Below are 19,644 nucleotides of genomic sequence, written 5' to 3' on the forward strand. Positions count from 1 at the left end.
GCGGACGCTCTTGTGCTTTTTTACATTTTTAAATATGGATGTCCCTCCTGTGCAATCTCCCGCCCTGCAGCTGCTGACACTGTTCCGCAATTGCATGCTAGAATATTATGGCACAATGCCGTTGGCGATATTAGGCACGGCATATGGATTATCTTTTCGATTCTCCTACTTCACCTGTGTCCAGCCTGTATTTCACTGCCTGACCTGTGATTTCGATTGGGCCATTGATTTGTGTCTCTGCGGACCGGTTTCTCCTGACGTCGACTTTAATCAGCTGATGACTCCTATCATTACTCACGAGTTGGTTTGTCCTGGCGAAAGGATTATGGCTGTGGCATTGATGCATGGACTAATTGGTCCCTGGAATTTACTGGCGGCAACACAGTCTTTCTTGGAACAGAGCTTTCTTGAAAACCCACCGAGCTGTCCTCTGATGGTGATAGAGGATCCGGTGCTGGGAGAGCACGTATGTTCTTTTCCGCTTTTAAATTGGATGGCTGAACTCTTTTCGGATGAAGACGGTGACTTCCTATTGGAGGCTGTTGCAACTTATTTTGCATACACAGTTATGTCATAGACCTTTTTCATGTTTGATATGCTGAGTACTAGCATTTCATTGACAATTCATTGACTTATTTGTCAAGTTTTTATTATTTAGCTTGCCTATTGGCTTAAGACTCGATAAAGTACTTGGCTGTTTTATTTTTCTTTAGCATTAAATTTTCCTAGTTTTTAATGTTTTACCTTGCGGACCGTCCACATATAAAGTTGCAATCTGCTCTCATGAGATGGCACTTCTATTATCTTATTCAGTTCGTTTCCGGATCATGGGGAGGTGTCATCTAGGTCCTGGATATCTTTACACCGTGTTAAGTTAGCATGGGCTCATTACCGGTTTAAACGCCATTTTTCCTTTTTTGCAATTTCTGCACACGACACTTAGTTGTTGCTTTAGCTTTCAACCTAGTAGTTCATCGTGGTTTACATGAGAATAATATGTTATTGCTCTACTATCTGCTTTGCTTGTTAAACTATATCTGTACAGCTAGTGCTGAAGTTTCAAGAACAACACGATACAGAATTGTTATGAGGTCTGATCTGCACGACTTCATACTCATAACATAAGTGCAGCTTCTGCCAATTCTGGGCATGAAGCGGGTTTTATATTGCTTTGCCGAATACACATACACAACAGTTGATGCGGTTCACATGAAGAGAGAGCTGGTGTATGCTGATGTGATTCCTTCAAATCTAAGACACTAAAGTATGGGCACGCCCTAAACCAACACAAACAGACCTTCTTAGCAAATAATATAATATGTGTATTAGGGAGGGTGAGATATAAGCAGCCGCGGGCCGTGGAGGGAGTTACGGTGGGGCAGGGAGGCGGGGAGGGGGAGGGGCAGGGTGGAGCCCTCTCCACCCTGCCCCTCCCCCTCCCCGCCTCCCTGCCCCACCGTAACTCCCTCCACGGCCCGTGGCTGCTTATAAGTATTGATAACTCTTATTCATTTACAGCATGTTAACATACTGTCACCATTCGCTTTTTATGTACTAGTAACTATGCTGGTAATTTTGCTACTGATAATATGTGTACTTGTATTATCTAAGATACTACGCCTGAGAAGACGGCATTAGTAAATAAACATTTCAAATACACATGTGTTCTTCTTAACTTACATGTTCTGGTTTCTAAGAAATATATAACGACCGACTGTTCATGAGTTCCACGTATCCTGAGGTACTATAAGTTCATATTCTGGATTGTCTAAACATTGAGAGTTTGTTATATCCAATGTGACACTGTACCTAGCTTGCTAAGGGGTTTTTGATTACTAAGGTGAGTTTTGGGGCACCCTAATTCGCCGAGGTTCCAATCCTCTGTCCACAGTTCTGTGTGAGAACAGAAACCCTGCGACAGGGGCACCCCCGACCCTTGCTGGAGCTTCATCACACTTGCGATACAACTCCAGCAATGCGCCACCTTTACGGCACAGATACATCACGCATCTGTGCTGGTTTTGCCCCATGATGCGCCGCATTGTAAATGCAGCACACCATAGGTGACGGAACAGCGGCACAGAATGACTAACACATCCCTGGTGATGCGCCAGTCATCATAAATCTATCCCTATGCTTCTTATCTTGTTCGAGATGAACCGCCGTATGTATCATCAAAGTTTTTTGCATTTCCTAAATAGCGAACTTTAAGGAATAAATAGCGATTCTTTACCATTCCTAGTTTGCGATGAGCTATTTGCTAATTACAAATTACCCATTCATTTCCTTCATTTCCATAGGGCGGTTGGACTCACTTTTAGCTCGAACGGCTGAATGGATTTCCACGAAACTTGGCAAAATTGTAGGGACTGGTAGCCCGATGTGCCTTTGCTATGTCTCAAGATATATGCTCCAGTGGTTTTTACGAAAATTAACTTTGAAAAATATATATTGGGCTACATTGGCCTATATATATGTTGGAGCCCAAATGTAGCCCAATGTAGCCCAATGAAGCCCAATGAAGCCCAATGTAGCCCAATGTAGCCCAAAGATGGCCGCCAGAGACAAAAAAACAAATGTAGCCCAAATATCAGCCAGATGTAGCCCAACTATAGCCCAGTGACAGAATAACCAATCAGCTTCGCAAACCTCCGTTACGCGAAGCGGAGCGCTGTTACAGATATATATCTTTTTTTGAACGTTAATTTCTCAAAATCCACTGGAGCACATATATTGAGACCTAGCAAAGGCACATCGGGCTACCAGTCCCTAATATTTTACCAAGTTTCGTGCAAATCCATTCAGCCGTTCGATTATTATTATTATTTTTTTTTTTGCCCCGCGGGGCCCTTTTAAAACCTCCACATCAAACCTAGGGGGTCAGCGAGGATCTACTATGCCCCCTTATGGTCATTTGCCCCTTCGCTTTGGCCTCCTCTTGTCTCTCGATCCTACCGAGAGACAAGATGGCGGCCGCTACGGACTGTTTGGAATGTTTACAGACGCCGGAGAACCAATCAGCTTCGCTTCACAAAGCTCCGTTGCGCGAAAAGTCCGCGAACCGGAGCGCTTCCCGGTCCGCTGTTACAGATATATATCTTTTTTTGAACGTTAATTTCTCAAAATCCACTGAAGCACATATATTGAGACCTACAAAAGGCACATCGGGCTACCAGTCCCTACAATTTTGCCAAGTTTCGTGCAAATCCATTCAGCCGTTCGGGCTAAAAGTGAGGCCAACCGCCCTATGGAAAACTCAATGTTAAAAACACGTTTTGGGACCCCCCTTTTTTCTCGACCCCCCCCCCTGGACGAACCCCCCCCCAATTTGCAGGGGCTGCTCAGAAACAAAATGTGCAATTTTCCTGAAAATTTCAGCCAATTCCGTCCACAAACGCCAAAGTTATTAGACATAGGATTCCCATAGAGAAAAAATCCTAACTATATATACCTACTGGCGACCGCCAGTAGGTAATATAGATATATAGAGAGAGATATAGATATAGAGAGAGCGAGATATAGATATAGAGAGAGAGAGATATAGATATAGAGAGAGAGAGATATAGAGATAGAGAGAGAGAGAGAGAGAGAGATATAGATATATATATAGAGAGAGAGAGAGAGATTTATAGATAGAGAGAGAGAGAGAGAGAGATAGATATATAGAGAGAGATATAGATATAGAGAGAGATATAGATATAGAGAGCGAGATATAGGTATAGAGAGAGAGAGATATAGATATAGAGAGAGAGAGATATAGAGAGAGAGAGAGAGATAGAGATAGAGAGAGATATAGATAGAGATATATAGAGATAGAGATAGATAGAGAGATAGGGATAGATAGAGAGATAGAGATAGATAGATAGAGATAGAGAGAGATAGAGATATATAGATAGAGAGATAGAGATATATAGATAGATAGACAGAGAGAGAGATAGATAGATAGATATATAGATAGATAGATAGAGATATATAGATAGATAGATAGAGATAGAGATATATAGATAGAGAGATAGAGATATATAGATAGATAGATAGAGATATATAGATAGATAGAGATATATAGATAGATGGATAGAGATATATAGATAGAGAGAGATAGATAGATAGATAGATAGAGATATATAGATAGATAGATAGAGATATATAGATAGATAGAGATAGAGATATATAGATAGATAGAGAGAGATAGATAGATAGATAGATAGAGATATATAGATAGAGAGATAGAGATATATAGATAGATAGATAGAGAGAGAGATAGAGATATATAGATAGAGAGATAGAGATATATAGATAGATAGATAGAGAGAGAGATAGAGATATATAGATAGAGAGATAGAGATATATAGATAGATAGATAGAGAGATAGATAGATAGAGAGATAGAGATATATAGATACATAGATAGAGATATATAGATACATAGATAGAGATAGATAGATAGATAGATAGAGAGATAGAGATATAGAGATATATAGAGAGAGAGATAGAGATATATAGATAGATAGATAGAGAGAGATAGATAGAGATATATAGATAGAGAGATAGAGATATATAGATAGATAGATAGAGAGAGAGATAGAGATATATAGATAGAGAGATAGAGATATATAGATAGATAGAGAGATAGAGATATATAGATAGAGAGATAGAGATATATAGATAGATAGAGAGATAGAGATAGATAGATAGAGAGATAGAGATAGATAGATAGATAGAGAGATAGAGATATATAGATAGATAGAGATATATAGATAGATAGATAGAGATATAGAGATAGATAGATAGAGATAGAGATATATAGATAGATAGAGATATATAGATAGATAGATAGAGATATATAGATAGATAGATAGAGATAGAGATATATAGATAGAGAGATAGAGATATATAGATAGATAGATAGATAGAGATATATAGATAGATAGATAGAGATATATAGATAGAGAGATAGAGAGAGATATATAGATAGATAGAGATATATAGATAGATAGATAGAGAGAGAGATAGAGATATATAGATAGATAGAGAGATAGATAGATAGAGATAAATAGATAGATAGATAGAGATATATAGATAGATAGATAGATAGAGATATATAGATAGATAGATAGAGATAGATAGATAGATAGAGATATATAGATAGAGAGATAGAGATATATATATATATATATAGATAGATAGAGATATATAGATAGGTAGATAGATAGAGATATATAGATAGAGAGAGAGAGAGAGAGAGAGAGAGATAGGGATATATAGATAGATAGATAGAGATAGATAGATAGATAGATAGAGATATATAGATAGATAGAGATAGATAGATAGATAGATAGATAGATATATATATAGATAGATAGAGATATAGATAGAGATATATAGATAGAGAGATAGAGATATATATAGATAGATAGAGATATATAGATATATATATAGATATAGATATGTGTGTATATATATATATATATATATATATATATATATATTTATAGATATACATAAGAAATGTAATACATATAAAATATATATATATAACGTAAAGTTAAAAGTACCATAGAAGCCTTAAAGGGAGAATTCACTTTAGTAGCATATCATAGTCATTATAATAGTCCACATTCCAGCCAATCGGGCTACAGCACCCTCTAGAACCTTCTCCTCAGAAGCTCAAGCCCTCATATTTTCTACCCACGTCGTGTGAAGGGAGTCTCCCTGAGCTCTGCTCAGTTTCTTCAACTCTTTTGCTCTTTTCAACTATCAAGAGGTCTACAACTAAAGAATCTTTATTTAGACCTTGTTCATCCTGTGGAAAGCTTCGCCTTTTTCATGAAGATCCTCACAGTAAGTGTATTTACTGTCTTTATCCGGACCATGAAGTAAAGAACTGCAAGTTTTGCAGGACTTTCTCCACAAAGACTTTAAAGGATAGAGAGGCCCGTCTCCTTCTGCGGCTACAGAAGTTGAAGACTTCCGCAGATGCTGTTTCTGACATGGAAAGCGTGTCTTCTTTCCATTCTAAAGCCTCTCTCAAGCGTGGGTCAGAGACTGAGATGCCTTCTCCTTTCTTGAAGAGAAAGAAGCTTGTTGACGCTTCTAAATCTGTCTCCCCACGGGATTTGCCTGCCTCCACGCCTACGAGACCTGGTTCTCTGGCGTCGCAATCCCAAGCTGTGCCCTCGTCATCTAAAATGGGCGCCAGCTCGTCGACGGGACCGTCGACGCGTCCGTCGACGTCTACGAGATCCGTCGACGCAGTACCAACGTTGATGACAACATGTTCTATGTCTACCTCGTCGACGCTCCCAGAGGTGAGGCCTATTTCCTCTATTCTTATCGTCGACAGCCATTAAACCTGCTTCGACGAAGCATTCATCGTCTAAGGCCCCGTCGACCCGTCCATCGTCGACGACCATATCTTCGTCGACGACCATATCTTCGTCGACGACCATATCTTCGTCGACGGCCAAGACCTCGTCAACGGCCAAGACCTCGTTGATGGCTGCTCCCTTGTCGATGGTTACCAGTTCATCGACGGTGACATCCTCGTCGACGGTGCCGTCTACGCCGACGATTCCACCTTTTTCGACGACTGTCTAGTCGACGGCGATATCCATGTCGACGACTTCCTCTTCGTCGACGACTCACGTAAAGCTACGTCAATAAAGACAAAGGAGAAGATATTATCTCCGTCAACGGCACCTTAAATATTACACACACATGTACGCCCTACCCGCATCAGGAGGACATTGTCTCCTAGAGGGCCACTCGAAGATGCAAGCCACCCTCTGCCGCGGAGGCCTTCTGGACAGCCGCATTCAGACAGCTGCTAAGTAGCGGTGACGTTAATGAATGTGATTTGGCTTTGCCGCAGCCCCTTGTTACTCTAATGTGGTGTGTCAGCACAGCTCGCTCGCTCATTCACAGTCCACAACGCCCGTGTTTGTATTTGCTAAACAAATAAGATAGGCAAGGGCGAGAGATGGATCCCGGCCCTTGGAGGGAGGCGCTCGCACGGGCCAGGGTGGTGTGCTGCGTGCTCCTCGCTCACGGCGACGCTGCTCCCCTGTCGCATGGAGAGCACGAGCAGCGCTGCGGCAGCTTTTAGTTAATGCTCCGTTAAATCATTTGTCAGTGAGGTGAGAAGCAACGAATGGATTCTCTATTCAGAGCCTCTCAGCCGGAGTCTCATCTGCACTAAAAACCATTAAACATCATGGACACAGCGTCTCCCAGCGCACAATGCGGTCCTGAACGATAACACAACAGAAGTATGCCAGTGTCAAATCGCAAATAATTTCAGAGACCTCCCCCTCGAGTTGCAAACACCTGATAAATACAGGAGGACCTCCACAGAACTAAGCAGCGTAAACACCAGAGAAGCTCTTCAAAACCCAATGTATTGTAAATACCTGAGCAGCCTCGGAGCTGAGTTTGGTAGCATTAACAGAACAAGCGTCCGCCATGACGTAGACTTTCCACTTTTTGCCGTCCCACTTGGACGGCTTCGGCCTGACTTCCTGCTGGCGTAAAAGGTTTATTATCTTCTTTATGGACAGTGCTTTAAATGGGCCGGTACTCACTGGTACTGAGTACCGGCACTTTTTCCTTTTCTCCCCTTGAGAACCGGCACATTTCCTAGAAGGAAGAGAGTACCTGTACTCATTAGACCTGACTTCAACCTAGACAGCGCTTCTTTCATCCCTCCAGTGATACCTCGGCAGCACCTTTAACAAGCACTGCAAGGAATTAATCACGGACACGGGAGCGCTTGTCACCAGGAACCAGCGTGAGCTGCTTTGGAAGTTTGGAAGTCTTCAGAGCAGGGGAGGGAGGGGGGTCTGCAGAGTGGTTATCAGATCCATTGTTCTTTTCACAGTGGGGCTTAGAGGGGGCTGTAAAATCAAATGGGTGGTGGTGGGATGTACTGTTCAAGACTGAATATTCCTTGGACAGTACAGATTTAAAAGTGGGTTTATGGCTGTGGGAGTGTTGTCCACTGAGTGTTATCGAACAGCGGCACATTAAGTGCACCTGGGGACAGGCGCCAGCTGGCCTGCCCGTCTCCGCCTCGGACCCCTCCCGGGTACAGACCTTGCTGGCCTGCCCTGGGTGTATGATCGAGGAGGGGGGAGGGGGAACAGTTCTTCAGCTTTTATTAAGCAAGTGCTTCACTGGCTGCCATTACAACTTGATCTATATTTCCATAGTCCCTCTTCATTCTAAAACCCTATCTGGTTGTAAAATGTGTTATTTCTGTAAAGAATGATAATGCCTCATACGAGTAACAGTAACTCCTTCCAGAATGAGTACACTCGCGTAGAGGGATGACGAGGCACAGCTTTTGAAATTACGAAACGTGTTTCTTTATATCGGATAAGGGCCAAGTGTTTGTGTACCTGGTTGAGAAAACAAGTTGGAAGGCACTGAACTCTAGCTGATGGTTCAGAATGAGTAACAGGAATGAACACAGCTCATTCGGAAGAACACACTCTTCGGATACCCTTCAATTTTACTTACATTTTTCTTTTTAAACAAATGTTCATGAAAGGTTCATTTTCACTGTTGCACAAATAAAAGAGACACTCCACAAATAGACATGCACCGTAGGCAAACACAGTAGTGACGCACACAACACAGTAACGGATACATGCACACAAACGATAATGCACAGACCTAGATGAGTACATACTGCACAGATGTACATGCACCAAAGATTCATGCCCAAGCACGGAGACTCAAACACTTGCGAAAACCACAAGCACGGCCACACAGCACACACATTCCATCGTTAGACACACACATGCAACATGCACACATACAATTAAACACATACCAAACGCATACAAACTCACAAAAGTAACTATGGAGCTTCTACTGGTCACCTTACAATATCTTGCTGCACCTTTCTTCACGGTTCTTCGAAACACATAGACTTCTGGTGCTGCCAAAAAAGATCTATATAAAAAGAACCCCTGGATTAATAATTGGTTTAGGGATTAATTGTTAAAACATATCAGATGTTCAATTTGTATGTACTGATAAATTATACTTTCGGTATCCTAATTTTGTGACAAATTGAATTGGCACACCTATTTCACTCCACAAGTTCAGTTACATCGTTGGAGTGTGTGTATATATTTTTGTATAGGATGGTGGATGAATGAGGAATAAATGTGGATTGTTGATGGTATGAATGGTTGATTGCATGAATATTTATTCATTATATTTGTTGTTGTCCCTATAATCACTATAATGGTACATTTTGATGTAAAAATTATGTGGTAATCGCGTTGTTTGTTACATGAAAACAAGAAAAAAGCAAATAAAAAGCAATTTAGAAGCTTTCGGATGTTAATACATTTGACATTCTGAATTGAAATTGATTGTTTGTAATAATTATCAGCATTGGCAATTGTTTTTGTTAAGAGGCACCTTTCTTCACAGCATAACATTTGATGATGTCACATTTCCTTTATGGTTATCTTGATAAATATCTACCACCTATAGTGTGTGCTGTACAAACTGAGCAAAATATGCACAATTGATGGACGTTATGCAGAACGAATCAACTGTTTTTGTTGCCTAGAGCCTTGTGTTACCTGCAGATCAAAAGTTGAGATACTAGTAATATAGCTTAGTGAGTTATGACCCTGCATCAAGGACCTGCCTGCAAACAAGAAGGTATATGTTTAGAACCTCACTGTTATTTTCTCAAACTTTTCTTATTTTAAAGATGCTAAAAAAGGCTACTTTGGGTAGTAAGAAACACTTATCAGTAAGGTCCATATATATAGTTATTAGTGAGATAACTAATGGACACATACATCCGAAATTCTAACAATGCATGCAGATTTTGCGCATACAACCTGGGCAAAGTCAAAAAGCTAACCCCGCCCCTTGTCTGACCTTAGCTCCTCCCTTAACACCGCCCACTGCTCCTTTTGGTGGGTACCTGCACTTATTTTTTTCCATTTAAAGCACTGCTTGAGGCCATCAGTTTCGCCACATAAAGATAACAAACCTTTTACGCCAGCAGGAAGTCAAGTCAGTCCATCCAAGTGGGACGGACTAAAAAGAGAAAAGTGTACGTCACACTAACCTCTTTCCCAATAGCTGGCCACCGTTTAGCATGAACGGTGAAGCCGGCCAATGAGATAGAGGGGTGGGGCTTAAAGCCCGCTAGTGAAATCTCCCCAATAACACTAAATCTCGCCAGCGAGACCGCGCTTGTGCGCAGTCTTAAGCTGGGCTTCGACCGAAAAAAAAAATATCCAGAAACAAACTTGGAGACAGCATATATCCTAATGATTTAAACTATGCCTGCTAAGCATTAACCATAAGTGTGCAGACCCCTGCTGCAGCTAAGTCCTACGTTTTTTCAGCTTCTCTTATTGAAACCATTCAATTTTTTTTCCATTTCCCACAAGTTACAGCTTAAATAATTTGTGTCAGCACGTCTGGACAACTGCAATGTTTTTTATCTTGATCATCATGATTATTTGATCCATAAGCTGGAGTTATTCCAGAAATCCGCCACAAAAATGGCCCGAGACCTACACCCAAGTGATCACATTACTCCTGCCCTTGCTTCGCTACACTGGTTTCCTGTCAAGGAGCAAAATATTTGTAAGACCCTTTGGATGGTGCACAATGCATGTACAATTCCAAGCAATCTTCATTTAGCCAGCGTTTCTGAAGGTATTGTCCTAGCCGTCAATTGAGATACAACGTTTTTCTTGAGGTGCTTCGGGTTCGTTTAAAGTTATTTGGCAGTTGAGCCTTCTCAGTGGTGGCAGACACTAGCTGGTGCAAGATGCCCCTCTACCTCCGTCAAGATCTTATTTGTTTAAATTCTGAGAACTTTTAAAAACATAGCTGTAGTCAGTTATATAACTTATGAAGTTTACTCTTTTTTTATCAGTAACTCGGTAGTGTATTTATGGTGCTGAGATAAAGCATTAGCACTTTACAGAAAGCCAAAAATAAATTAAACAATAAGGACAATTGGGAATTCATTTGGCCATCTACTTTGTTCAAGAGATGTATTCAAGGTAACAGTATCAGATATGGAAGGGCAAAATTGGAGGTGTCATTTTTGCCATCCTTAGGGAGTCTTTATCTTGTGACTTGCGACTTTACTGACTTCAATATGACTGGCTCATTTAAAATAAAAACTTACAAGGTACTTGTAAGTCTGTACTTTGACTACCTTGCATAGGGTTGAGGCCTACTGAACTGTGCAGTGTCTCAGAAAGAAAGAGTAATCTTCAAAGCTAGCTTCTGACTGCCAGATCTCTAAATGCCTTCCTTTTGAATCTCTAGCCTACTCTGAGCTGAATTTAGATTTGTAAATGTCCCCATTATTGAGGCATGATCTGAGTATTGTACATGGAGGTTTGTGCCTGCATTCTACAACAGAGTAGTTTGTTCCGGATTGCACTGGACTTGCTAAAATACCTGCTTTTCTAAGCACTGAAAAGGGTACTTTTGCCACCAAAATACAGGAACAATTTAAGTCCTTTTGATTTTGCTAAAATTCTATTTGTAATAGGTTTCTTTATCTATTGGCCTGTTATTGTGTAATTCACATTTTTCTTCTGCCCATTACAGCATGGGGCTGTGGGGCAGTCCACTTCAGCCAATGGCTAACTTCTCTGACTGACAGCATTCCGACCTTTCACAAGGAGCACATCCAAAGTAGTTCCCCTAAAACTAGGGGGGCTCCTATGCCAATTTGTAATGTTTGTTTTTAAGATTAATGTGGCTCTTGCAGCTTCCTCAAAAATAAAGGTTTGCAAAAACATGACGAAACGAAACAAGCATTGACAGAGCCTAAATGTTGGCGTCCAATACCAGACCTAGTGACTTCACAGATGCGTGTTAAATATAGTGTAATGGTGCAATGTTCAATACGTCCTGTGCCATTTACCAGCCCATTGAAATTTCTGAGCCAGAAATTAAAATATCATTGGAATTAATGTCATTATTTTACTGGGTGCTAGCTATTTTATGGCAAAGCCCTCCCAATAGGAGTATTGCTCAAATATTCCAGGGTACTAACAATCATGCTTGAATGGTTCTACCTGCATGTTCCATAGTGCTGCTAGTGAAAGAATGTTCTTGGAGTCAGCCCCTAAAACTTGTTGTGCAAATGTGCCAGAACTGGGACCACTGTACCAGCATGTCAAGGGTGATTACAGATGAACAGATAGGCCAGAATTATTGTTAGTGCCGGTGTAGCTCTGTGCAGCCAAGTGCTCAGCAAGTTAGGGCTGTTCTGTGCATCAGGAGAGGTAAAGGTTACGCATTGCCCACATATACTGATCTTACACCCACCGTCCTCAAACATTAAATTAGTCATGAAGCTAATAATATTGCATTGTGTTCAATGATGTTGACTGTCCCGCTAGGGGCACAGGGCCCTGTATGTGCCTGGAGCTGCAAGCATTTTACAGATTTCAACACCATACTGTTCTGTTACAGGGCAAGTTCAAGGAGCTGGGCCTGTCAAACTACGCATCGTGGGAGGTGATGGAGGCTTACCAAATCTGCAAGAACAATAACTGGGTGCTCCCAACAGTTTATCAGGTGAGACCCATTACGGTGCTGCTTAAACTGTATTCGTCCTTGGTAGGTATCACATTAGTAGGTTGTCTCAAGTCAGTGTAATGGAATTCACTGCCACAGTTGTGAAGACTGAGGGTATACAGGAGAGGTATTGGACTAGAGTAAATTCAGACCAATCCTTCGGAGGGGTAAACACACAGGTAACAAACACCTTTGAGAGGATGTGGCGGCCTGTGTAGTCAGCTGAAGGAGGTGAGGGTGATATTTGTACACTTGATTGTTTAAAGTTTGCGTAAAACTATATTCAATAATTATTAGACATAAAACAAATCGCAGAATCTTAGTTAAAACCACATAAAAATGTACTCTCCTTAAAATAAAAAAGTTAGGTATTTTCCTCCCAGAGCTTGATGGCCTGCCCAGCTGCAGGATTGGGTTTGAGGCTCAGGGATGAGGGGGCTGAATTTGACTTGCTAATGGTCATGGTTGTCAGCAATGAAAGACTTTAACCAATGGAGAGGGTGTTCCCTGGTGCCAGACGCTTGTTCTTCACTGTCCGTGAGCGTCAAGAGCGAGCATGTCAAATTCAATGGATATTTCGAGGAGTATAAACCTGGTCTGGGAGTTCCCTTAATGCAGTGATTTCACAAACTAAACTTCCCTTCCTGCAACAATGTAATACATGGAGCTCCAGTCCCTTCTGTACCTGCAGGTTCCAGCTCTGCATTTCCAAACCTTAAAAGCCGTCCTCACTGGAGCACCATTGAACTGGGGAGTATCCACACAACAGTGACATCACAAGGGTCAGGAATAATAGTCTGTTAGGATTTAAAATACTAGGGTATGATCAAAAGACTGCCCTAATCGCAATAAGAAAACAAACATGCAATTAACAATTTTTCATTAAAAGAATGATAAACATATGGGACATGTTTAAAATCCATCACAGCGGTGGTGTCATTAGGTCAGTGCCAGCCATTTAGTCCATTAGTAAAATGCTATTTTGTTGATGATGATTGTAATCAAAGGAGGGACGAGTAGTAATATTTAACGAGGTACTGCCCCCACACTCCTCCAAAGTCAAAGTACCCTAAACACAGAGGGGGCAGTTCCTCAAGTAGAGGGCAGAACAGGCCCTGTTAAATGGAGCAGCAGGTCCGAACAGTCGGATCAAGGGGGATCCGAATGAACAGATCATGATGCCCTCACACACCTGGTAGGGTGTCATGCTCCATCATTGGGACCTGCTCGTCATGCTGGTGCTGCAATGCCTGACGGGCCCCTCACTGGGGGCTCTTTGAGAGAGATCTTCTGATCATAAAGCCGTATGACGGGATAAAAGTGAGGCTATGACATATGGTGGTGAAGATATTGGAAGGGGTCTAAGGGAACCAAAGAGATTTTAATAAAGTAGTGGTCCCTTGACTCGTTAAAAACAGAGAAGCTATCTTAAGTCATAATGTATCCTAATAGCTAAAGTGTGTGTAGAGTAAGGTCAACATGTTTCATGCCTAGTGTGCCAGGATGGTCAATGGCATTTCATCAGGACGGGGCACGTAGCTACCCTATAAACAAAGAATGTGGGTCCCAAAAAGAGACGTGAAGGAACAGTGTACTAACTTAAACAATAAATGCTGCATCTGCTGTGGTGCAGAGAGGATGCTTCCACCCAGAAATCAGGTATAAAGCGCCCCTTAAGTGAGGCAGAGGACCGTGTCTTTAGTCGTCCGAGACCTACCCTGCAGATGAGGGTAGGTCTCGGGTGACTGTACCACAAGAAACACTTTTTATTTATCCGCAGCTAGACGCTAGGGGCGCTTTTCTTCTGATCTCTCAGTGGAATGAGCCTCTCTGCACCGCAGCAGTGCAGGATTTATTGTTTGAGTGGGTATCCTGTTTCTTCACGTCGGAAGACAATATTGAAAAGGAGGTTCACAAGTCACAAAATACCTTTTTTTCTACTTGTTGGAAAACATTGCAGAAATTGAGCTTGAAACTGCTTCTTTCTGTAAATGACCCCTACATAGGTTCTGTCTTCCTTCACGTACATCCAACCCCCTGCATTTTGTTCTGAGTAGTAAAGGACAGATAACCTTTTTGCTTAGACATTTGCCTAAGATGTAGATGAGCTTCTGAGGACAAAAAAAAGATACTTTACACTGACAGGCAACTTCAGTGTTGCAAAGAATTTCTGTAGTGTTGTCCTGAATTTACAATCGCAGGAGAATGACTAGCTAATCCTGAGCAGGAGTGGTTGGCATCTAGCAGCTAATCAATTTGATAGAATAGTCACACCTGTTCACTGAGGTTCAAATGAGAGGATCAGGGCCACATCAAACATTAAAGTGCATTGCTGTAATGTTCACCTGTGTGACATTTCCATTTTCCTTTCAGGGGATGTACAATGCAACGACTCGGAAGGTGGAGACGGAGCTTCTGCCATGCCTGCGGCACCTGGGTATCCGATTCTATGCTTACAATCCCTTGGCTGGTAAGGGCTAAATTGTATGGAGGAGGGTGGTGAGCCTGAGGTTGCTCTTTCACCTGTGAATCTGATTCTCTGTTTCTGTGGCAGGTGATGGATGTAGAGGAGAGAATGGAGTCTCCAATGTCCACGTACTTTATCAATTTGATTCATTTTTTTTTTTTACAAATATTTTTATTGAATAAACTAAAATAGGGAAGGAAAAACAAAAGGGGAACAGAGTGCGGTGTGATTCCAAATTGTCATACAAATTAGGAGCAGTGGAACAGCAGCTGACATGCTGGTATAGTAGATCAATACTTGGATCTAGTGCCATATACAATTCTAAAAATATAGACATTATTCCCTCCCATGGTCTGCCAAGTGTTCGGGGGTGTCCTCAGAAGATGTTTAAATCATCCCCCTGGACACATTCCATGCCCCCCAAATTCTCGTCCATTTTTGTGGGCATCCTCGACTTTCATGTACCACCCTTTCTGCCTGCATACATCAGTCCATATCGGACTCCCAGTCACAAAACCTGGGTTTAAGTAAGCCCTTCCAGGTCCTTGCTATGTTGCGTTTCGCAACCGTACAGCCGAGGGTGACCCAAACCCTCTCGTCTCTAGACAGATCAGTTGCCTCCCCAATATTAAGGAGGCACAGGCAAGGCGAAACTGCAATGGTTTTGTGACAGATCGAGGACAGTGCTACCATTGATACAGGTATGTACCAATTTGGCCATATCCCCTGGGGCAGGTATCAGAGTTCAGGGCATCCATTTTTACAAGCGCAGAGTTTGTGTAGTAATTCCTGTGTAGGAGTTTTAGTTGGATGAGTTTCAATCGGGAACGTATCCCCACCTCCCGGGGGCAGGCCAGTGCTTTCCACCATTCTTCGTCATCAAGGTCCCCAACATCCTTCACCCACAATGCATGAACTTTGCCTAGTGCATCCGGTGTATTAAGTATTTTGTGATATGTGAGGGAAATTGCTTTTTCTTGGAGATAGTTGTCCAGAAGTCTATCCTCCAGGGGCGAGGAAGCAGGTAGTTCCATACCCTTGGGCATCGCCTTTTGTAGCGCGTTCCATGCTTGGAGATATCGAAAAGATTCTCCGCTCTGCAACTGATAATCTCTCTGGCGATGGCTGAAAGGGACCACCCCACCCTTATGCCTATTCTTCTTATAGGCGGGGTCTGTCACAGGTTGATGGACCCACTGGTTAATGACGGCCAGCTGTGAGGCCTAATAATAGCTTTTGACTGTGGGTAGTGAAATACCCCCATCATACCAGCTTTTCGTGAGTTTAGTCAAGGCTATTCTAGGGGCACCATTATTCTAGAGCAAGGAGTGTACCTCCGCATCAATAGCAACAAAGTATTGCGCTGGGACCAAATAAGGTGTGTTCTGTATAAATTTGATTCTTTTATTCGTGGGTTGGTGTGGATGAGTGGTCCTGGATCCACTGTATTAGTTTTTGAGGGTTCTGACACATTTTCTAACACGCATCGTCTAGTAAGGGATATAGAAGTTCAGAATAAAACATCTGCTGCTCAATACTGAATGTTTTAAAAAAATATCTGTTCGAGGCATGTGGGCTGCTGAATTTATATCTATGCATAGATCGCTGCCTAGTGTTGGGTCCGGATGATTGCACATTGTTGATTGCACATTGTTGTCCTGGAAGAGTCTTCGAAGTATCACGAGATGGGTGGCTCCTCCCCTGGACTACAATGCGCATGGGCATCGTCTCCATGCTCAGATTGTTTTTTCCGCCATTGGGTTCAGATGTACTTCTTAACTCACGTTCGGAATATATATTAGTTACTCTTTTTCAAGGCCAAAAGGCCTTCGGGGCGTCGGTATTGTCTTTCGTTCGGTGCCTTGTACCTCTTTCCAGTTCTTAGAACAGGACGTCGAAGGACTATTGCCTTTCGACACCAAAGGCCCCATCGACGATCGACGATGGAACCGAGTCCGTTCAAGCGCTGCCCCGTTTGCAACTCGAAATATCCCCACATTGATGTGCACCCGGTGTGCAATAAATCTCACCGGACCACGACGAGGCCAGCTGTATGGCCTGTTCCAAATTCAGATTGAAGAAAACTCTCCGTCTTCGGCGCTCTGCAGGACAGTCGGCGCAGGAGTCGGCACCCGACCCAGAAAACATCTTCGGAGGTGACGACGAGGAGGGTGTACAAGAGGAGGATCCGGATCAACAATCTGATCCCGCGTCAGAGCAAGACTCCAACTACAATGAGGACGAGGAAGAACTCTACGTCCATGATGAAGCCATCGTTGAGGTAGGAGACGATGTACAACCTATCGGAGCCGTCGACGACGACTCAAGCGAGGAGCTAGGCCCAACCGCAGCATAAAGACTCTTCCACGGCTCAGGTCGAGGCATCGCCGGAAGGCCTTAGCCAAGATCTTCATCCACGTTCTCTAGTCCAGCTTCAAGGCTCGACTAAGAACATTTCTAAAGAGCCATCGGTTGATCGGCCACAAACAGTGGAAAAATCGAAACCGAAACAGAAAGACACTAAATCGAAACCGAAAATGGTGAAAGCAACCATTGGCTCGACGACTTCGGAACCTACCAAGTCGAAACGTGTGCTTGACCCGTCTGGGTCGAAAGGGGGCGTCGAACCGAAGATCGGATCGACTACGCCAGTGTCGACGGTTAAGCACGTCACGCTCAAGTCGACGTCGACATCTGGCGCCAAAGATGGCGACTCTTCAAAAGGACTCGAGGCCCAAAAAACCATCGATCCGAAAATTAGGAAGCCGCTGCTAGTCAAAGCCTTCCAGCCGAAACCCAAACTCGGTTCGAAAGAACAAACCGCGTCGAAGCACAAGAGCGTACCTGCTGCACAACAACAGCTCGAGTCGACGCAAGGCCTCAAGCACCCGGAACTGTCGAAGTCGGTCGGATCGAAGACCACGCCTACATCGAAGCAAGTCAGTCCTTCACCGATGCTTGGGGCGCCGATAAAGTACGGACTACCACCGACAGCACGGCCTCAAACTGTTCAACTAACAAAGGCTACCGACTCATCTAAGTCACCATCAGTTGCCGCACCCACTCAGCCTAGGACGGATGACGTTATGTTCCAGCCACCGTCCTACGACGACCAGTCCAAACTATACATCGACTCCGAATCGGGTCGACTCACCGTTTACAAACGAAAAATCATGCCGGAAACTCCTATGGAGTCTTACAGAATACCACTAAAGAAAAAAAGGGACTCCACCACCTCTCCTGTCCTTTTTTAACCCATTCAGTCACATGGGCAAGACTATACCTACTCTCCCACACCTATCACTGAGGATGTGGAGGAAGGAGACAACGGGGACCAGTTTAACTATCCCATTTATACAGATCAGGATGAGCCCCAGCCATGGGCTGACACTGTGGACCCTGATGAACCACACACCACCCCTGACACTCAGTCATATGTGGTCAAACCTTCGCCTACTGAAGATACTGCTGCGTTTAACGCACTGATTGAAAGGGCGGCACATAACCATGATGTCGACATGCACGCCGACCCCGTGGAGGAAGACTTTCTCTTTGATACGTTCTCAATGTCAGAAAGATCTATCAAAACTCTGCCTATGCTCAAAGGTGTGCTCAAACATGCAAGCGACATTTTTAAAGAGCCCACTAAAGCTAGGGTGGTGAACCCCAGAATTGAAAGGAAGTACCTGCCTGCGCCTGTAGACCCTACCTATATCAAGGGCCAACTCCCCCTGGACTCCTTGGTGGTGGATAATGCTCGTAAAAGAGCGAACTCTCAAACAACTGGTGATGCTCCTACTCCGGATAAAGAATCAAAGATCTTAGAAGCATCTGGGAAACGTGTCGCAGCTCAAGCAGCTAATATTTGGAGGATCTCCAATACACAAGCCCTGTTAGCAAGATATGATAGGGCCCACTATGACACGTTAGAACAGCTAATGCAACACCTGCCAGATACTTATAAGGAGGGAGCAGAAATGCTTATACAAGAGGGGAAGTTGATCTCAAACGCGTCCATTAAGTGCGCGTTAGATGCAGCTGACACAGCAGTTAGGGCCATAAACACTAGCGTAATGCTCAGAAGGCATGCCTGGCTCCGCATCTCTGGTTTCAAGTCTGAAATCCAAACTACTCTACTTAACCAGCCAGTTCACCCTGACTTCCTGTTTGGTCCAGAGGTAGACACCACTCTGGAAAAGATCAAAAAAGACACTGAAACTGCAAAATCCATGGGAGCTCTGCAGTCTCAACAGTTCAGGGGCGGCTCCTTTCGTCGCTCCGGTAACAGGGGAGCTTCTAGAGGACAAGCGTCGCAACAAGCCCAATACACCAAGGGATGTTAAGGACAACAAGGGGCCCCAAGTGAATTCGCATCGGACCTCGGGGAGCATATTTTGTGAAACAACAACGGTCCATGCAAAAGAATTATATGCAAAGCAATGAATATAGACTGAATCCGTTCTATATTTGGGGCGACATGTCCAGCCGGACAGAGGTCTTCAATTTTTTACTCAATTGAAATTTTTCATACACAGGGATACCTTCAACAAATCACCAGTGTGGGGCACAAGCCTGTACCCAAACACAGTC

General features: G+C 43.1%; 1 protein-coding gene across 1 annotated transcript in view; it reads left to right on the top strand.

Moving 5' to 3' along the window:
- The window catches only part of AKR7A3 (aldo-keto reductase family 7 member A3), a 310,621-nt gene that overhangs the window by 150,160 nt on the left and 140,817 nt on the right, over positions 1 to 19,644 (top strand). Inside the window, exons 3-4 of the mRNA XM_078642494.1 lie at positions 12,483 to 12,587; positions 14,961 to 15,057. Coding sequence (XP_078498620.1) covers positions 12,483 to 12,587; positions 14,961 to 15,057 — 202 coding nt within the window. The remainder of the gene's footprint in view (positions 1 to 12,482; positions 12,588 to 14,960; positions 15,058 to 19,644) is intronic.

The sequence above is a fragment of the Lissotriton helveticus genome, chromosome 5_1 (assembly GCF_964261635.1).
Source record: "Lissotriton helveticus chromosome 5_1, aLisHel1.1, whole genome shotgun sequence".
NCBI classification, from domain to species: Eukaryota; Metazoa; Chordata; class Amphibia; order Caudata; family Salamandridae; genus Lissotriton; species Lissotriton helveticus.